Here is a 19,625-nt window from a genome sequence, read left to right as displayed (position 1 = left end):
TGACATAATGTTAATGATGATGGTGATAACACATACTCACATCTCCACTAGTTCTCTATGCTAAACTGAAGTGGGTTGATTAAATAAAACAATGAATACCCCACTTACCATTACATTCATTAGTTTGGAATCTTAATTCAATAAATAAGGATGTTTATGATTTGAGATCGATTAAATGGTGATATAAAAGGGCGATGGAAAAATTATGATGGTGATATTTTAAAGAGGGTAAAGATGTATATAATAGTTAGTGACTAGTGATGCTACAGCTCCTTCGATTTCTTTTGTTGTTGAACCAAAAATCAAAACCACAGACTTCTTTTGCATCGAGCCGCATTCCTTTGGTTTTAACTATTGGGTCGTGTTCTTTATTGGACTCATTTAATATTAGGCTATTAAGAGGCCCCATGTTTTATTGTTGGGCCGTGATTTCCCTTTCATCTCTGCTGGGCTAAAAATAACGAATGAACATGATGATTGGTGATAGTGATAATAACGTTTAAGATGATGATATTGATGATGGATTGATGATGATTAGATTAGGGTAATAAGATGATTATGATTACTATGATACACATAAATGATGAGGCGGTTTTGTTAAATGACGAATGATTATAATTACGATTAGATGACGATTAAGAATAGGTGATGATGAAAAGATTATGATAATAATATAGGTAGAATGATATTCCATGTTAATGATGAAACGATCCATTTTGGATGACTGTTATGAAAATGATGATGATGATGATTAATGAATTAATGAAAGAAAGAAAAAAAAAAGTAACGGATAAATATACGGTTTATATAATTTAGTCTGTGAGATAAATCAGAAATGAAACAGAGAGAGTAATGGTTAAGGATGTTATCGGGTTAGCGGGACGTCGCGGGTTCAAATCCGGACTTGGGTATTTTTTTTAGGAATACTCATTTGAGGTAGTTTACTTTTACTCATTTTTATTATTATTATTATTATTATTATTATTATTATTATTATTATTATTATTATTATTATTATTATTATTATTATTATTATTATTATCATTTTTAATGTAAGTAGTACTATTATTGAAACTAATTTTATTTTTTTATATAAAATTACCATATTTATTATTAGAACTATCATTATTATTATTATTATTAGAATTATCATTATTTTTATCATTTTTATTTTTATTACCAATTATTATTTCTAACACTAATATTATTATTTTTATCATTATTATTATTAGTGTTATTAATATATCAAATAAAGATTTTCTATATAAAAATATATTATTTACATAAAACATAACTATATTAATAGGTTTATAATAAATACTAATTATCTGTTTAATGTATATAAAAAATAAATATAGTTAATTTAGTTATTAATGAAACGTATAAGTTACTAAAATAACAATTAATAATAATACCTAAATTTGTTCGATTACCATTATATGCGTTAACATATATACAATTAATATAGGTTCGTGAATCCGAGGCCAACCCTGCATTGTTCAGTTTCGTCATATGTATTTTTACTACAAAATACAGTATTGTGAGTTTCATTTGCTCCCTTTTTACTCATTACATTTTTGGGCTGAGAATACATGCAAATACTTTATTAACTGTTTTACAATATTTATATGCGTGAGTTTCATTTGCCTTTTTACCCTTTATATTTTTGGGCTGAGAATACATGCGGAATTTTTATAAATGTTTTACGATATAGACACAAGTAATCGAAACTACATTATATGGTTGAATTATCGAAATCGAATATGCCGCTTTTTATTAAGTCTGGTAATCTAAGAATTAGGGAACAGACACCCTAATTGACGCGAATCCTAAAGATAGATCTGTCGGGCCCAACAAGCCCCATCCAAAGTACCGGATGCTTTAGTACTTCGAAATTTATATCATGTCCGAAGGAGGATCCCAGAATGATGGGGATATTCTTATATGCATATTGTAAATGTCGGTTACCAGGTGTTCAATCCATATGAATGATATTTTTGTCTCTATGCATGGGACGTATGTTTATGAGAAATGGAAATATGAAATCTTGTGGTCTATTAAAATTATGAAATGATTATTTATGATAAACTAATGAACTCACCAACCTTTTGGTTGACACTTGAAAGCATGTTTATTCTCAGGTACGAAAGAAATCTTCCGCTGTGCATTTGCTCATTTTAGAGACATTACTTGAAGTCATTCATGGCATATTTCAAAAGACGTTGCATTCGAGTCGTTGAGTTCATCAACATTATTATTAAGTCATTTATAGTTTAGATATATTATGAAATGGTATGCATGTCGTCAACTTTCAATGTAAATGAAAGTTTGTCTTTTAAAAACGAATACAATGTTTGTAAAATGTATCATATAGAGGTCTAGAACCTCGCAATGTAATCAACTGTTGTGAATCGTTTATAATCGATGTGGACTTCATCCGAATGGATTAGGATGGGGCACTTCAACCCGAAGATAATCCCACTCACCGATTACCAGCTACAGCTCAGTTATCTTACTTCTGAGCTTCTTCCTCGTTCTTATCACCTGAGAACAACACAACGAAGTCAATATACATATCTCAATCAATAGTATAATCAAATCATACTATAAACTTGGTCATATCACCATATATTCATAATTTTATGAGTCTACATCATGACTCCATTCAATAATGGCATACAGGTGTGTGCAAAACACGACATACACACTAAAACTCCTTTTTCGATCCAAAAATAGTTTGATCTAGTTTCTTAAAAGTTCACCATTGAAAAGTATTCTTTATTACGATTCTAACGATAGTTTATTCATCAAAAACGGAGTTACGTTTTGAAAGTTACGCCCGTTTCAATTTCATAAAAGGCACTGTAGCAAATAGTGGTTTCCGAACACTGTAGCAAATAGTGGCACCGTAGCAAATAGTGACACTGTAGCAATTCGGTACTGTAGCAAATAGTGACACTGTGGCAAATAGTGACACTGTAGCAAAATAGTGACACTATAGCAACTCGGTACTGTAGCAAATAGTGACACTGTAGCAACTCGGGTACTGTAGCAAACTGGGTTTCGAACCAATTCGATGATTTTGTGATATTTTTCCCCAAAAACTCGATTTCTAAGTGTTTTTGACCAAATTTTAAGCACAAGGAAGTTACTAAACATATATACAACCTATTTCTAACATCTATTGATGTTTTTATACATCAAACAACTAGATTTAAGCTAATTTCTATCAAAAACCCATTTAATCAAGAAATCAAACAATGATTCAATCTTACAAACCTGGATAGATGATCACTAAGAAGTAACAATTCAATCCTTAAAGCTTCTTGATCCAATTCCACACTTGAATTAGATTAGGGTTTGAGAGTGATAAATGTTAGGTACGGAGTACTTGATTTATTTTGGGGAAAATGGAAGAATAGTCTGGAAACAGGCTTATATATGGGTTAAAAACCCATACCCCATAACACATGGATATTTATCAGTTATCTGATATCTTTCGTACTTCGTTAGGAGGCCCTAACGGAGTCCAAATTCAACAAACGAACCTGTTCTGTGACCCTTGTCACAAACTGGTCTCAACTAAACAACCAAATAATTATAAACATATAATTATAAAAATCACTAATTACGCCATACCCCAGGGTACAATGGTCATTTCATCTAGGCCCAAAACGCGGGTGTTACAGTTTTTGATATAAAACACAATATTGAGGATTCGGCACTCAATATTGTTATAACGTTTGATCAATTCCGTTAAATCTATCCGACATGGTATTTTATGTGAAACAGATCATGTGTAAATTGGATTTAAAATCGATGGGTTGTTGTCTTTTCACAAATGGATATTATTAGGATTTAATTGATTTGAAAAAAAAAGATTAGTTAGACACGAATAATACAATGATGACAACTTAACTCAAAGTAATACCAAGAAGAAGAAAAAAAGGTAATTTTCTTTTTACTTTTTTACTAAAGTATTTTACTAATTATAATACTGAGTAATAGAAAATGTCAATAACGAAAATAAACGAGTAAATGAATAAGGTTATTTCTATTCAAAGTATCAGAAGAAAATAGTATTTTTTTTAATCAGAATATGCAACATAAGTAAGTTATTTAGGGTTCGTTTTTAAAAATAAGTAATTTAATAATAATCGTAATGCATGGTTATTCAACAAATCTTTGGACCAGAAACAGCCTCAAGGACTTACCCATTATCAATTTGGGGAACCCGGGTTTAATGAATGGGCTAAATTATTCAAAATTGAATTAGGATGTCTTTGATAAACTAAATGATAAATTGTTGAATTGTTCATAAACTGAATGATTCAAAAGTTCTGAATGGAATTAGTTCTGAATGGAATTAATCTGCTTAAAAATTATTTTGAATAAATAATGTGAATTATATAAAAGTACATTATTAACTTTTTTACATAAATGAATAAATAATATAGCTGTTTAATTTAAAAGAGTATTTAAACTACAAATGGTTCAGCATTGAATGGTGAATCATTCAGCATCAATTGTCATTCAGAGATTAGAAACAAACATAATGAATGCGGAATGGTTTGAGCAAGTTTTTGTTCGAACTCATCAATGTCATCATTCTCAGCTATGATGGTCGATAAAATGAAGTTTCGACCTCGTGTGCTAGGTTTGAACAAGTTTTAGTTTGAACTCACCCATGTCACCACTTTCAATTACGATTACCGATATAATGACTTAACGAATTGTATTAGTCAAAATACAATTCATCAAGTTTTTATCGAAACACATTCTATTTTAAAAAATTGTCCAAAAACATCATCCATTCAACCACATTGTGTTCGAATGTATCAAACGCTGTTCGAACTCGACATACAACCTACTTATTCTTCGATGACCGGTAAAATGTGTGACGACCCCACTTACAAGGTTTGATGAGTTCGAACCTAATGTGTTCAAATGAATGGTGTATTTTGACAATTATACAAAGAAGAGTATCTTGAAAGAAACATAATAAATAGTGTATTATGGCTAATTTCTCTTTTGTTATTTGGTAACGACATTTCTTAAATTGTACTATGTAGTATGGTTTTTATCTATGAGCAATTAAAATTAATATGCCACGGGTGGAGTGATATTGGACTCTAAGGTTCTAAAAGGTATACTGCTCATATTATGCACGCTACGCCAAATTAATGTTGTCTGAAGTTTCGTATCAAATACCAACTACAAGTGTTTGCTGGTTCTGTTTTCTTAGTTTTTTTTTTTTTTTTTTTAATTTGGTTTTCCCAACTTTGAAAATTTTGAAAGAAAAACCGAAAACCAAACTAAAACCAAAATTGAATTGAATCCTCAAAACCTAAACCGACCGAAAAAGAATTCAAAATTCAAAACCGGACTAAAAAAGAATTCAAAATTCAAAACCAAACCGAACCAAAAACTGATTTCTAACTTGGTTCGGTTAGAAACGAAAAACAAAAAAAAATCACAATGTAATGAAAATAATAAAATTATATATTTTTTAAATTAACTTCTGGTTTTTAAATCCATTTACAGTCTATATATATATATATATATATATATATATATATATATATATATACACACATTTAGTAGAGACACTTTGTGATAAATGTTTTTATTTTGGCGGAAAAACGCTCGAAAAAGTAATATATAACAATTATCGTGTTTTTCGAGCGTATGTTGAGGTTTTAGCTATTGGGGTTTAGATATTAGGGTTTATAGGATTTAGATATTAAGGTTTAGAAATTTAGGGTTTAGGGTTTAGATTTAGGGTTTAGATTTAGAATTTAGATTGAGTTTTTAACACGAACGGTTTAGAGTTTAGGGTTTAGGGTTTGGTGTTTTGGGTTGGAATAAACCCAAAACACCAAACCCTAAACACCAAACCCTAAACCCTAAATCCTAAACTCTAAATCGGGCTAAATTTTACTTCACAAAACATGAAGAAGAAAAAAACGTTCATATTGTTCACGAACAATATTATCTTGAATGTTATTTTTGTCGATCGTTTTTCAGCTTAAATAATAACATTCATCACGAAGTGTCTCTTCTAAATGTTCATATTTTTGTGTGATCTTGATGACGGAAAAAAAAATTCCAAAAAAATGAAAGAAAAAAAATGTTGCTTCCCCCGATTGGTTACTTTCTCATTGATCCTGCCCTATATATATATATATATATATATATATATATATATATATATATATATATATATATATATATATATTAATAATTTAATATATTATTACTTGAATTCCGTTTCCGGTTTAACCGAATTCGAAAAAATAAAACCTAATTCAATATTGTAAACCGAATCGAAAACGAAACTCAATTTTGATTTATTTTGGGTTTTCAACCGGTTTAATTTTCAAGTTAAATTGTTAAAAACCAAATATTGAACACCTAATTGCAACAATGTCTAAATCAAGTGTATTTGGCACAACGAAAAATGATAGATTTCTGGAATTACACTTATTACAGATTTGAATTTCTTACTTAGGGTAAATAAGATAAGTGGAGTTTATCTGTTCTGGAAATTAAAGGATCTGATACTATATGCAAAAATTACTGCAAAAGTCACCACTAGTCCCACATGAACACCAGCTAGAACACCAAGGAAGTCATGTTGGAACCCATAATATCGACGCAAGTAGTCTTTCACCCTCTCCCCGCTCATAAGCACATCGTCAAAATCCCCAAACTGTGAAACAGTCAAACTATAAAGTGTCCACGCCATCGGGTTTGCCCAGTAATACCATCTCCACCAAACTGGAATTTCCTTTAAAAACATAAAATGACAAAACAAGTACATTTAGGGTGTGTTTGATAATACTGAATGATTAAGCGCTGAATGATTCATAATCTAAATGATTCAAAGGTTTGAATAAATCGATTCTGAATGACAATAACATGTTTGATAATTATTTTAAATGAACTTTGTAAATGATAAAAAAATACCTTATTAACCTTTTTCATGAATAAAAACAATATAGTTGTTTAATAAGTGTTTTTCATACAATTTAAATTTTAAAGACGATGTTACATTAAATTTAGGTGTTTAATGGTTAAGACAACACTAAATTCATCATCATATGTCATTCAGAAGTCGGAAATAAACGCAACAAACGCGCTGAATGCTGAATGGTTCAGTATTATAATTGATCTAGTGCGAACACTTGGAGTAAAGTTTTTTAAAATCATCGTTAACTTACAGGTCTTGGGATAATATATCCCGAGAAAAGACTCCAGAACGCATAAAAGGCAGCAGAAATGATGGCAGCGATATCCACACTTGGAGTAATTGCAACAACCATCATGCCGTAGAACGTCATGTAGAGCAAACAGCAGAACATGAAGAACAAAAACCAAAAGAATTTCGCAACTGTCCAATCAAATCCAATCATTGCGTACACTATAATACCGTATAGTGAAGCTTGCATAAATACATAAGGTATTTCCACCAGCACCTGCAAATCAAAATATATGCAAATATGTTACAATTCATAAGACAGACACAAACATCCTCCCAAGAATTTGACAATATTCTTGTTTATAGTTATATCCCATATTCCAACAAATTTCCATTTTAATTTTATCTTTGTGTAAACGTAAAGTATATGAAATCTAAATTTGAATTGGAATTGGAGAGGTTTTTCCCTAAATAGTACTCCCTTCGTCCCATAATAAAAATTATTGGATTTAAGATAATGTATAATAAATGTCAGTTTTGCCTATATATTCAAGGTTTGCCTATATATTCAAGGTAAATTTTACTGAATTTATTTAAGAAGTAAATGATCGAAGGTAACAAATGAGGGTAAATTGAGGAGTTAAATAATATTAAATAGTTATTTTATGTAAGTGGACAATAATTTTGGGGACAGATAATATATAATTAGGTGAACACTTATTTTGTAGCGGAGGGAATATATTTTTCACTTTGTGTAGTAAGTAGAAAATAATTAGGAGTCATATATGGAGTACAAGTTACCTGTGCAAAGGCATATGGCAATCCAGAATACATTCCGGCAGCTCTTTCTCTATAAAAAACAGTTCGTTCAATGTCCACAACATGCTGCACCGATGATGCATTTCCAACCCCTAAGAAGAGAACGGATGTATATAGAGCACCGATTGCGTTAGCCAAATGTTGCTCCGTATCCCTGAAATATATGTAGAGCATGAATTTATGCAGATATAGGCCATGTTTGGCACAGAGCTTTTTGAAGCTTTTAGCTTATATGAAAAAGCTCCTATTCAATAAAAAACTTCGTTTGACTAAAAGAGCTTAAAGCTTTTGGACGGAGGAAAAAAGCTAAAAGCTAGTAAAACTAGTGTCTGAGAAAAAGACCCTAGCTTTTTGTCATTTTACTCTTTATTTTTAGAGTTTCAGCTACTCTGCCAAACACCTAAATACATAAATAAAAAAAAAGCTAATAGCTACCGGCTACTGGGTACCAACTAATTTGGCCAAACATGCCCATAATCCACATTTCAACTCAAAGTTTTATATGATAGTTTATGTAAGTAATATCTTATGTTTGTCACCTTTTACCACCAAGCTGCCAGAAGATCGATCCAAGCAAGAGCGCAACGGAAATGGTAAAGCCGAAGCGAACAGCTGTGTAAAGAGGATTTCTCCAATACGATAAACGTTGTTTCCATAGACAACCCCAACATTGAGTGAAGAACGATGTCGAGTATTGAGTTGGGAAATAAAGGTCGTTCGAATCCGGGGGTGGTTGGCAGAGTTCGGCAATAAGTGCTTTGTTTCTCCTGTTATTTCGTTTCCGAGTAAAGTTAACAAAGAAACGTGAGGATGTTATGTGAACAATGTGATTAACGTTGCTTACATATAAAGTTCTGAATTCTTGTACATTTCAGCAAAATCGACACCTATAGCCAGTTCTCGAGAAGAAGAAGTGACTTCTAGCATCCACGTTGCAGGGTTATATCCATCTTTAATCTTACTCACTCCTTCAATATCCTGCTTCACAAAAGTATAAATTGTGAAATAACATAAATTCAGAGTGTACTAACAAATGTAAAAATATTGATAGTCAAAATTTCGAAAGAAAGTCAGCATTCAAAAGAAAAAAGTAATTATGAAACAAATAACAAATCCATACAAAATAACTAAATAATTAAAACCATCAGTTCCCTGAAAAAAAGTCAATATATATATATATATATATATATATATATATATATATATATATATATATATATATATATATATTCTTCTTAAAGTGATTGTGCTACCTCAAAGTACTTGATTAAATCACCAGATTGTCTACCAACTGGTCCAACGTATATCTCCTTTCCTCCTCTTTTCATCAAGAACAACTGCATACCAATATTCAACATATAATTGTATACGTAATCAACCAATCTATGAGTAAATCACATGTAACAAAATTTATAAAATACCTCATCAAAAGATTCAAATATGTCAATGCTAGGTTGATGAATGGTACACACAACCGTCCTTCCTGTGTCAACCGTGTTCCGAACGGTTCTCATCACAATTGCAGCAGCTCTAGCATCTAGCCCAGATGTTGGTTCATCCATAAATATTATAGATGGATTAGCCACCAGCTCGACAGCAATGGTTAACCTCTTACGCTGTTCAGTGGACAGTCCATTGACACCTGGCAACCCGACTAACGCCTCTCTCAGTGGGTTCAGTTCCACAAGCTTCATCACCTCATCAACAAACATCTGTAAACAAAAACCTTATTTCATGAATAATAGAATGAAAAACAAAGTTTTTATATGGAGTATATGTTTATGTGATCATATATTAACCTTTCTAGAGTTTTCATTAACATCGGCTGGCAAACGCAACCAAGCTGAGTAGACCAATGATTCATAAACAGTAACGTGAGGCGAATGGATGTCGTTTTGTTCGCAATATCCAGAAATTCGAGCAAATGTTTCCTGTTTTTTTGGATAACCTGAAATCCTAACATCACCTTCAATAATTCCGCCTGTTTTTCTACCAGCAAGAACATCCATCAGAGTAGTTTTACCAGCACCACTAACACCCATAAGTGCCGTAAGAACACCAGGTCTAAAAGCTCCACTTAAATTATTAAGAAGCACCAATCTGTCTTCACTAACTCCTTGATCCTTCATTTCCTACAAAATTTGTCAAAATGATACAATTAATACGGTTAAGTGCTTCAAAATGTATCAAACTGATAGTGGTATGACATTCATGTGTATACCGAACTACTCGGATTTTTATTGTGTAATGAGCTCATCATTCATTGCTATTGTATGTAAATTACGGTATTTTTACGGATGTGTCATTTATATAAAGTTCCACTTGGCATCTTTAAAAAACGCCACCCCTCAAAAATACATACATTATCAATGAATTTGAAGTTCATTACAAACACTGGAAACAAGGGCGGCGCCACCTTAGTGCAACCAGGGTCACGCGCCCCTACGACTCAAAATTCCTTTAATGTAATTATATAAGTTTAGTGCAATTAAACGTGAATTTTCTATTTTATTCTTCTTTCATGATCTATAACTTTATATTTTTTTGCCTCGTTAACCATCCCAAAATGGCCCGGTGGTTGGGGCTTAAACTCCTTGCAAGAGGTAACAGGTTCAAATCTTGGCGGTATCGAGGTCACCCTTACAACCTTACAACCTTGAGGTTGAGGGTTCGAGTCCTGCACATTTTGTGGTGTATATATTTGTGTTAGTATTATTAGGTGGGTGTCTGAGTTTGCCTTTCAAAAAAAAGAAAAAAACATGTTCAATTCTTGAGGTGGAGGGAAAGATTTAGGAAACGGTCACAAACTGTTACGGATAGACGGAATACATCAGAATTAAAAATACTCCCCTCACGGGTAACCCGAATAAGAAAAACCTAGTAACTTTTTATATATTTGCCTCCTTTTTAAAATTCTTGCCATTGATTGTAGACCAAATAATTCTATACATTATAAATATCATAACTTAGTTGCATACATTCCGATACTAGAGCCATATTAATATTACTTTATTATTTGATAGCTAGAGTGCTAGTCAAAGTTACCTTTGGCATATCAACCGCGTACATGATATTATCAAACGTAATAGAATGCGGCTCAAATGGGAGAACCATTCCTCTTCTTTGGTTTTGATTTCTGTCATTTATAGATGATAATTCAACGCCTTCTGTGTCACAATCTTCATCTTCTTCAAATACAACTGATCGAGTTCCCGTGTACGCTAAAAATTCAAACTAAATGTTATCACTCAAGATTTAAACTTGACAAGAACATTTAGATACCAAAATCAGAAGCGGTACAAACACTCACGATCGAGAAATTCAAGAGACAGAAAATATAACAAAATGTAGATTACGACATAACCAAGCATAGCGGAGACAGCAATCCAATACCAGTAACTTTCTGCAAATAATCCTCGAGAGGTAACGATAATTCTCCCTAGAGTTGTATAAGCAAAAGGCTACAACATGGATTTACATGAAAAAGTAAGTCGGTATGCAAAATCAAAACAGTATTATTTATACAATTAGCACTAACCTTGTTAAATTTGTGTCCAAGAAATTCATTTACAACTATTCCGTTCATTGCATACATAATTGGTGACGACCAGTATCCCCAAAGCCACCACTTTTTCACATCATCTTTAAAAAGAAAACACAAATTTGTTAATTCATTAATTATTAGAAACACTGGAAGATTTACATTTAATAATTTAATTATGTAATATCAAATTAGTACCTCGTGATAAAACGAATCCACCTAACGCAAACAGTACGATAAGAGAAAATGTACCAGCCGTGTTTGCAACTGTCATGTTGCGACACGCAGCCCCAACGAATCGGAACATTGCAGATGAACTTTGGTTAGCAACCACTAGTAGTAACAAATGTTTGAAAAGTCTGCAAAAACAGCCAATCTGGCATATAAATATAAAAGTAATGACAACAAAAATCACAAGTTTGTAACACTTTACCTCCAGATGCTAGGATCAAATCCTATAACGTAATAAAGAGGAATAGACCAGAGTGCAGCTTCAATAAAAGAAAATGGAATCTTGATAAACCATGAAGGAAGGACATATGCCCACGTAGGAAATAAGAAAAAATCTCGGTGTTTGTAGAACACTGGAAGCTTATTTACTATCAGTGAAATTTCAGCCATTCCATTGAACATGACCCTTATGATACCAAAGAAAAGAGCACTAACATAAAGTCCTCCGTCTTCAATGCCATTTCTATGCATTTTAGTTCGAAAAAACACAGTCATGGTGATAAACGCCAATATAACGAGCTGGAAGCATAGTAAAAAAGCAATCAATTTTGATCATAACTATAAAAGAATATCTTCAAATTATGTAAGAAATGGAACCAGTGTTTGTTTTTCAGTCTACAGAGCTTATTATGTCTTATTATGTCTTATGTATGCGCACCCACAGACTGTTCTATTTTGCCGAAGACGTAAGATAAATTAATGTCTTATTCTGTCTGCAAACTCAACGCCTCAGAAATATACTTCCAAGTGCTAAAGACAGGATCAAGTTATTTTGTAGACATAAAGACAAAACAGTCTTACATTTAGACCTTTGGGCCACATCTTCTCTACATACATGGTCCATAGATCATCTGACAAAAACTTTTTAAAAAACAAACAGCACCTAAGACCAGCCTAATGGTTAGGGCCCTCGAATCTTAGCAAGAGGTCTCAGGTTCAATTCATACTCGCTCTCATGGGTAACCCGAACAAGGAAAACCTTTTCGCTTTTTATGTAGGAAACGGAATTCTAGTATGATTCTGCTTACTTGAAACATTTTGAAGACGTAGAAAAATGAGTTTCTCTTCATGAGTAATATTTCTCTATCCATGCAAGCTTTCAGAAGTTCTTTCTTGCTTAAACCATACTTCTTAGTTGTAAGAGCAGCAGGGTGGCTTTTACTTTTGTCATACAACGTTGCAAGTTCATTTCGTAGTTTCCTTCCAACATGAAACGACTCATATGCCCTAACAAAATCCTTTGCCGTCACAAATCTGTAAGGTTCATCCCTTCTCACCCAATACTGTCTCTGATCTTTCTTTGATGTCACCTACAGTACAATTTCATCATTAAATATCACGTGGGCCAGATTTAACCCGTTCAATTTGACGCGTTTTTTAATATTATAATGTATAATGTATGTAAATTTTAATTTATGTCATAGTAAGTTCAACAACAGACGATACTTACTTCTTGTAAAAAGTCAGCAACACCTTTCCTATCTGGACATTTGAATCCTGTATATTCAAAGAACTCAAGCACGTTTTCTCGTGGGCCCTCATACACAATAATACCATCGCTGAGAAGTATAATATCATCAAATAAATTAAACGTCTCGGGTGTAGGCTGAAGAAGAGATATCATCGTTGTTCCTTCAAGAATATGAACATAATGCTTTAGTGAATTCACTATTTGATAAGTCGTAGAGCTATCCAAACCGGTAGATATCTCATCCATAAGAAGAACCGTCGATGGTCCAACTATCATTTCTCCTGCGAAAAAAATTTCACCAAAATAATAAAAAAATGGCCAAAAACCAATTCTTTAAAAAAAAATGTTTTACCTGTTGTCACACGCTTTCGTTGCCCGCCCGATATACCCCTTCTCATTCGATCACCTACGATAGTGTCTGCGCACATATCTAACCCCAATATCTGCTCAAGAAACAGCTGTATTAAAATTTTCTGGTAGGTGGTTATCTGATTTGGTTTTTCTTGGGTCATGATAATATGCGGTTAAATGGGTCATTCTTAGTTCAGGTCAAACCTAGTCGTAAAGGGTTGAACTGCAAACACATTTTTGTCAACATTTTATGTTGCATAAACAATAAACAATAGATAGACAATATTATTATACAAGGAAAATGATTTGTACATAATACAATTTGATTAGTACACCACAAATAAATTGAGCTTAGAAAATTCTCTCACTGCTGACACTATGGTCTGAATGCCTTATACTTTTGGTAGTGGTACAGTAAGATTTAAAAAAAAAAAAAATCAAAAATATCGTTGTGGACAAACAATTTCCTTATTTTTTACAATTATCATTTACTCCATCTTTAACCAAACCCAACTAGAAAGGTTGTAATATTAAAATATAGACTCTGGGATAACTACTGGACTCATTTAACCCAGTTTACTCGATTTTCTTGCAGCTAAATATTTCAATATGGCCCATTTGAGTGTTTGAGATGAAACAAAACTTATATTGACTCATTCATACTTAAGGTTGTGCATGGTCCATACCCGGACCGAACCAAACAATGCCCAGACCGGACCAAAACCCGAAATTTTATGAAAATTGGAACCGAGTACCAGACCATAGAGATATAGTTCGGTTCGGTCCGGTTCTTGCGTCGGTCCAAATGCTTCGGGTAAAAACCCGACCCGTTTATATCCTTTTGGAAAAATAATATATATTATACTATTTTATTTCTATATTTACGACTCACTTCATATAATTATCAATATGTGACATAGATAAATGAAAAAACTCAACATATACATAAAACTAATCCAACTTTAAAATCAAAGTAGTGATCAAAACTTCAAATGACTATATCACGATAATAACTAATAGTTCTTGTTTACAATAGTTATCATATCACGATAACTAATATGATAGTTGCTTACAATTTTTATCACGTACAAGTTTTTATTATTCAAAACCTACTCTCAATAAGATGTATCGAATGAGGAAGAAAACAAGAAACACAAGAATACAAGATAAATGTATACTAACCGTGATATAGTATTAAGAAGTCGTAGACTTTAATTTGCAGTTATATTGAAAAAAGATAAGATATATACTAACCTTAGAGTTTTTAATCACTTGAAGCAAAGAAAATTAATTATACGGAGTATGTTAATTTATTGAGAAAATAATTCTATGAAGAAAATATGTATATATAAATATTTTTAGACCACCAACTATACATATTAAGGAATCTATATTTGGTGCAAATTCTACTATGGAATTGAGTTGTTATATATCCAGAGAAGACGATTATGTACATATATATAGTGGTTGATTCGGTTCGGTCCAAAACCATAGTTTTTTCGTGTATGACCCGGACCGGACCGGACCGAAACCCGAAATAATCAAAATATATGGACCAAGGACAGGACCAAATATTCTCGGGTATTTCGGTTTTGGTTCGGTTCCTCCTTGGTCCTCGGTTTTTTTCGGTTCTACCTGAACCATGAACACCCCTATTCATACTGAGTTGGGTAAATGTCACCTATTACTACATATCAATATGGAAACGTTTTTTGCATACCTTGAGCGTATAATCTGTCATAACACTCACTTTTTGACCTTCTGATGCAGCAGCCTGAATGATATATATACAAAGATCATGATTTTATTAGCGGTAAAAAAAATGGATAAGGTTTTCCCAGGCTACCCGGGGACAGGCGGGTATTTTAACTCGCAACCTAAACGGGTTATCTCGTGACTGTTTTTGACCGAAGATATTTTGCTACTGAGGTTTGAACCTGGGACTAAATAAGGACTCAACCATTAGCGGTAATAGATGTTAGACTAAATACATAACCCCATTATTATGTGAAACCGCAATCTTAAAAGGCATATTCTTTTTTTTAGAACGGCAACTCACACACCAATACAAATTAATCCACGAATTATGCCTACTACGAGGCTCGAACCCCAACCTCTTGGTTAAAGGGTTCCCTAGGTACCGCAAGACTACAAGTCCTTTGGTTAAATGGTATATTCTATATAATCAAACATGTGTTTTAAGTTATTTCATTACAAAAATTAATCCATCATATACTTTCTTTGGTAATATTCGAAAGTTACAAAATATATAAATACTCCTTAAACCATGTAGAAATAGGTATGGAAATTCCAATGTAAAATGGTAACTTATTAACTCCTTACCTTCATGTAGATGTCGATATCAGGATCTGGCTTAACGTTGGCGATTTTCTCTCTTCTTAACAATTCAGCCAACATTTCTATAAAATATCCGTAATTATTATGGTGTTAACACATACACATAAACTATATCTCGAAATATCATGTGTGGATAAATGAATACGATAATATAAACTGACCATAACGTGATCCAGCCCCCTGACATCGAGCAGAGAAAGCCAAAGTTTCTCGTACGGTCATTTCTCCAATATGAACGTCATTTGCACTTATATATGCACACGTTCTCTTGGGTACAAACTCATGTAGCTCGTGCCCATTATATGTTATCTTTCCCGAAGTCTACATTCAAAAACTTATTTTAAACATTCTCTTATACCTCAAATTTGTGAGAATCAGTATTATAGTTGTTGTCGTCTGTAGGTAAATCAACATAATCTAAAAGATTATGATATCATTTGCTAAACAAGAGTTCATTTAATTACCTCAAGCTGCTTAGCAAGACTCCCAGCCAAAGCCAATAACAACGTTGTCTTACCAGAACTTGGTGGGCCCAAAAGTAACGTCATTCTGAACAATTAATATTCACATAGAAAAATCATCAGCACAAATACATAAATGAATTCCATATGTTTAATAAAGGTATTCTAATTAAAATCCCTATGCAAATTCATAACAAATGGTTCTTTCATGACCTGCCCGGTTTGATTATACCGCTAACATCATCAAGGATGGTTATATGCTTCTTTATATTGCGACGCAAATGGAAGAAACTCAAAAAACCCTATTGGAAGCAACCAAATATCGTCAGAACTGGAACAAGAAACATGAATAGATAATACGTTGTTTATTGTCATTCTTTTCTTTACCTCAATAATTTCAAGGTAAAAATTAATAAAACTAGGTAAAGCTCTGCTTCCTGTATTAACATCAGTCTCCACAGTTAAATGCTCAAATTTAACTTCAACTCTTGGTAAATCAATCCCAACCCTGTGATACTAATAATAATTATGATACTAATATTAACAAATTATTAAGAGATAATAAAAATTATTGATGATGATAATTGAAGAAATTAAACTTGGGTACCTGTCAATTCTTTTTCTGAGCCTCAATAAAAGGTTTTCATTATCTTCATCAGCAGAATTCATAAGGCGATCAAGTAACCGCTTGCGTTCTTCAGTTCCAAGATTATCAACATCGATTTCATTAGAAGGTCCAGTTGATCCAAACAAAAGACCTTTTTTCAGACGATCAAAAGTCGGTAGCTTTTCAAGAGCGGCCCATTTAAGAGCTTCTTCGTCGGTTTCTTGACGACAAGATTTTGAGAAAACATCTGTACCAGAATTATTTCTCCATATTGAACTAATGGAACCTGATCTTAAACTTCCTAATCTTCTTATACTACTACTTGCTGATTTATATATATTAATATTATGATCAGTACTCACATCCATTCTATGTGTAAGTTGCAAAACTAGAAATAAGCAAGGTTTGAATTAAGGCATTAAGATAGTGAAATGCCAAGCATGCAGCATGGGGTTTTATAGCAGCTTGAGTTGTTTACTCCCTAAAGTTCATATTTAATTTATACTACGTATTGATTTTCTCCTATACAATTTATTTCATTTAATTATGTGGTTTTCAAATTTGACTTCTTAACTTTTTAGTGAGTTAAACTAATAAGTCAATACAGCCTTTAAGGATTAATCCATGAAATTAATTTATGAGGTTAAAATATTAAATAGTTGAATTAGCATTTATCTATATCTTCTTTTTATCTCCATTATTAAACCTTAATTTTGATTTTGATTTTAATCATTAAGTATAGATGTAATCAATATTTCTCACTACTTATATTTTTAACCAACATCTCTTCCTAAATCCATGTTTAAAATCAGATGTGATTCAAATATAACTTATACAACTAGCATTGAAGTATACATACAATAACAACACTGCTCAATTCCACCGAAAAAAACTATGAGAGAGGTATAGTTTAGACAGTCACGCCTCTACTCAAAACTACTCAAAGGAGAGAGAGACCGATTCCGTAGAGATATTATTAGATAAACATATATCGAGAAAATACATATTCAAGTCAGGGTTCGACATCCACTCGGTGTAAAATTTCTCTTATTGTTACCCGCCCATTTCACGGGCCTCGGAGGTTACGGACTTCTTGCGTTCGGGCCCCACCCGAGGGGGATTTACCACACGTCTTTCGTAGTGGGGGTTTCCTCCCGGCGGTTGTAATGTTTAGTATCACGGAAATAATCGGGTGGGTGGATGTTGACATCGCGTTCGAGTGACTCCTGACCGCCGTTAAAAAAATATATATATTGTGTTTGGTCGCCATGGTTTTGTATATTTTAATATGGGATATCGATCAAAATAACTCTGTTTTAAATAAAAAATAGTCACATTTAATCTTCCAAGTATTTTTACCCACCTCGCACATTGTTCTAGTTCCTTTGCAAATAGAAAAGAAAAGCAAGCGCATCCGATTGAAGCAAAACTCGTCGTATCATCAAAATCAAAATTCAAAATTCAAAATCTAATATAATTGTAACACCATAATTCAATTTAACAACAATATTGATTACCACAAATTCAAACAAAAAACACGAAACGGAAACAAGACTAACGGATTAATAGAAGCAAACAAGAAGATAACTACTTAGATCTCGGTCTCATCTTTCGGCGCTTCCTCTTCAATCTCCTCATTCTCTTCTTCTGAACAATTGATAAATCAAGTTAATATCATTATTATATATAAGCAGGTAATAACAATTCAATTGATTGATGATTATGAGCACTGTACCTTAGCTCTCATGTTGATCGAAAGCTGCGCCTTTTCTGATTTGATCGTGTAATCCCTAGTCGACTGCGGGTGAGGAGTGATAACGGAGTGTTTATTTTTTCTTTTTCTCTTTTCTGTAAAAACACGAACATATAAATATAAATATATAAATATTAAATATATGTGAAACAAATAAAAGGAAAATATTTATGTTTAACTTGAAATATTTGTCTTTAACTTTGAAACTAGAAAAAAAAATTCGACTGCGCGTTGCTGCGGTTGTATTCAACGCGCGGTCGAATTTGTATATATGTTGTTTGGTACCTAATATATCTAGTAGGTTGTGTTGCTTGTTTGATGCGTATGTATATGTATGAAATATAGCCCAAAATATTTAGTGCTTTTTTAACGATGTCAATTTCGCGTATAGTTAGTCGCGTTGTGTTCGTAAAATTATTTCGAGTTGAACGGTGGTCTCGGAAAAATTTAATTCGCACCGAGCGAGAATATAGGGCCCGTTATTTAGTGTTTTTTTAACGATGTCCTTTCGCGTATAGTTAGTCACGTTGTGTTCGCGAGATTTTTTCGAGTTGAACGGTGGGCTCCGAGAAATTTAACTCGCACCGAGCGAGAAGATATGGCCCGTTATAAATTCGGGTGGAATTAGTTTTTTTTATTTTAATAAAATTATATATTTACGCTTTCTACCCCTGAAAAAGTGTAAACTTGAGGGGTCGTTGTGTAAATTGAGCGGAAGGTGAGGGACCGTTTGTAGTGCGAACGCAATCTTAAAACGGCGATGCGTTAAAACTGAAACGACCAAAAAGCCGGTGGCTTTTAGTATGTAGGAGTAAATAATTAGTGTTTATGT

At 32.7% G+C, this 19,625-nt stretch overlaps 1 protein-coding gene across 1 annotated transcript; it reads right to left on the bottom strand.

Moving 5' to 3' along the window:
- Positions 1-6,434: 6,434 nt before the first annotated feature.
- LOC139873128 (pleiotropic drug resistance protein 1-like) lies at positions 6,435-17,408 on the bottom strand. The gene is made up of 23 exons (XM_071861058.1): positions 17,041-17,408; positions 16,821-16,941; positions 16,647-16,735; positions 16,437-16,521; positions 16,134-16,293; positions 15,958-16,034; positions 15,335-15,388; positions 13,616-13,706; positions 13,243-13,544; positions 12,821-13,102; positions 11,995-12,311; positions 11,760-11,920; positions 11,559-11,662; positions 11,331-11,481; positions 11,066-11,241; positions 9,820-10,152; positions 9,442-9,732; positions 9,274-9,357; positions 8,865-8,998; positions 8,560-8,787; positions 8,003-8,174; positions 7,224-7,478; positions 6,435-6,790 (listed from the first exon to the last, which is right to left on the bottom strand). The coding sequence occupies exons 1-23, from the start codon at positions 17,406-17,408 to the stop codon at positions 6,533-6,535; spliced, it is 4,293 nt and encodes a 1,430-aa protein (XP_071717159.1). The 3' UTR covers positions 6,435-6,532.
- Between the last annotated feature and the right edge of the window lie 2,217 nt (positions 17,409-19,625).

The sequence above is a fragment of the Rutidosis leptorrhynchoides genome, chromosome 10 (genome assembly GCF_046630445.1).
Source record: "Rutidosis leptorrhynchoides isolate AG116_Rl617_1_P2 chromosome 10, CSIRO_AGI_Rlap_v1, whole genome shotgun sequence".
Taxonomy (NCBI): domain Eukaryota; kingdom Viridiplantae; phylum Streptophyta; class Magnoliopsida; order Asterales; family Asteraceae; genus Rutidosis; species Rutidosis leptorrhynchoides.
Note: the sequence above shows the minus strand (reverse complement) of the source record. Positions and strands in the feature narration are given on the sequence as shown.

Excerpts from the sequence above, each read along its gene's own strand:
- LOC139873128 (XM_071861058.1), bottom strand. The coding sequence starts at position 17,408 with ATGGATGTGAGTACTGATCATAATATTAATATATATAAATCAGCAAGT. Across the intron at positions 16,522-16,646 it reads GGTATAATCAAACCGGGCAG|AATGACGTTACTTTTGGGCC; the intron begins GTCATGAAAGAA and ends TTAATTGTTCAG. Across the intron at positions 9,733-9,819 it reads TTAATGAAAACTCTAGAAAG|ATGTTTGTTGATGAGGTGAT; the intron begins GTTAATATATGA and ends TTTTGTTTACAG.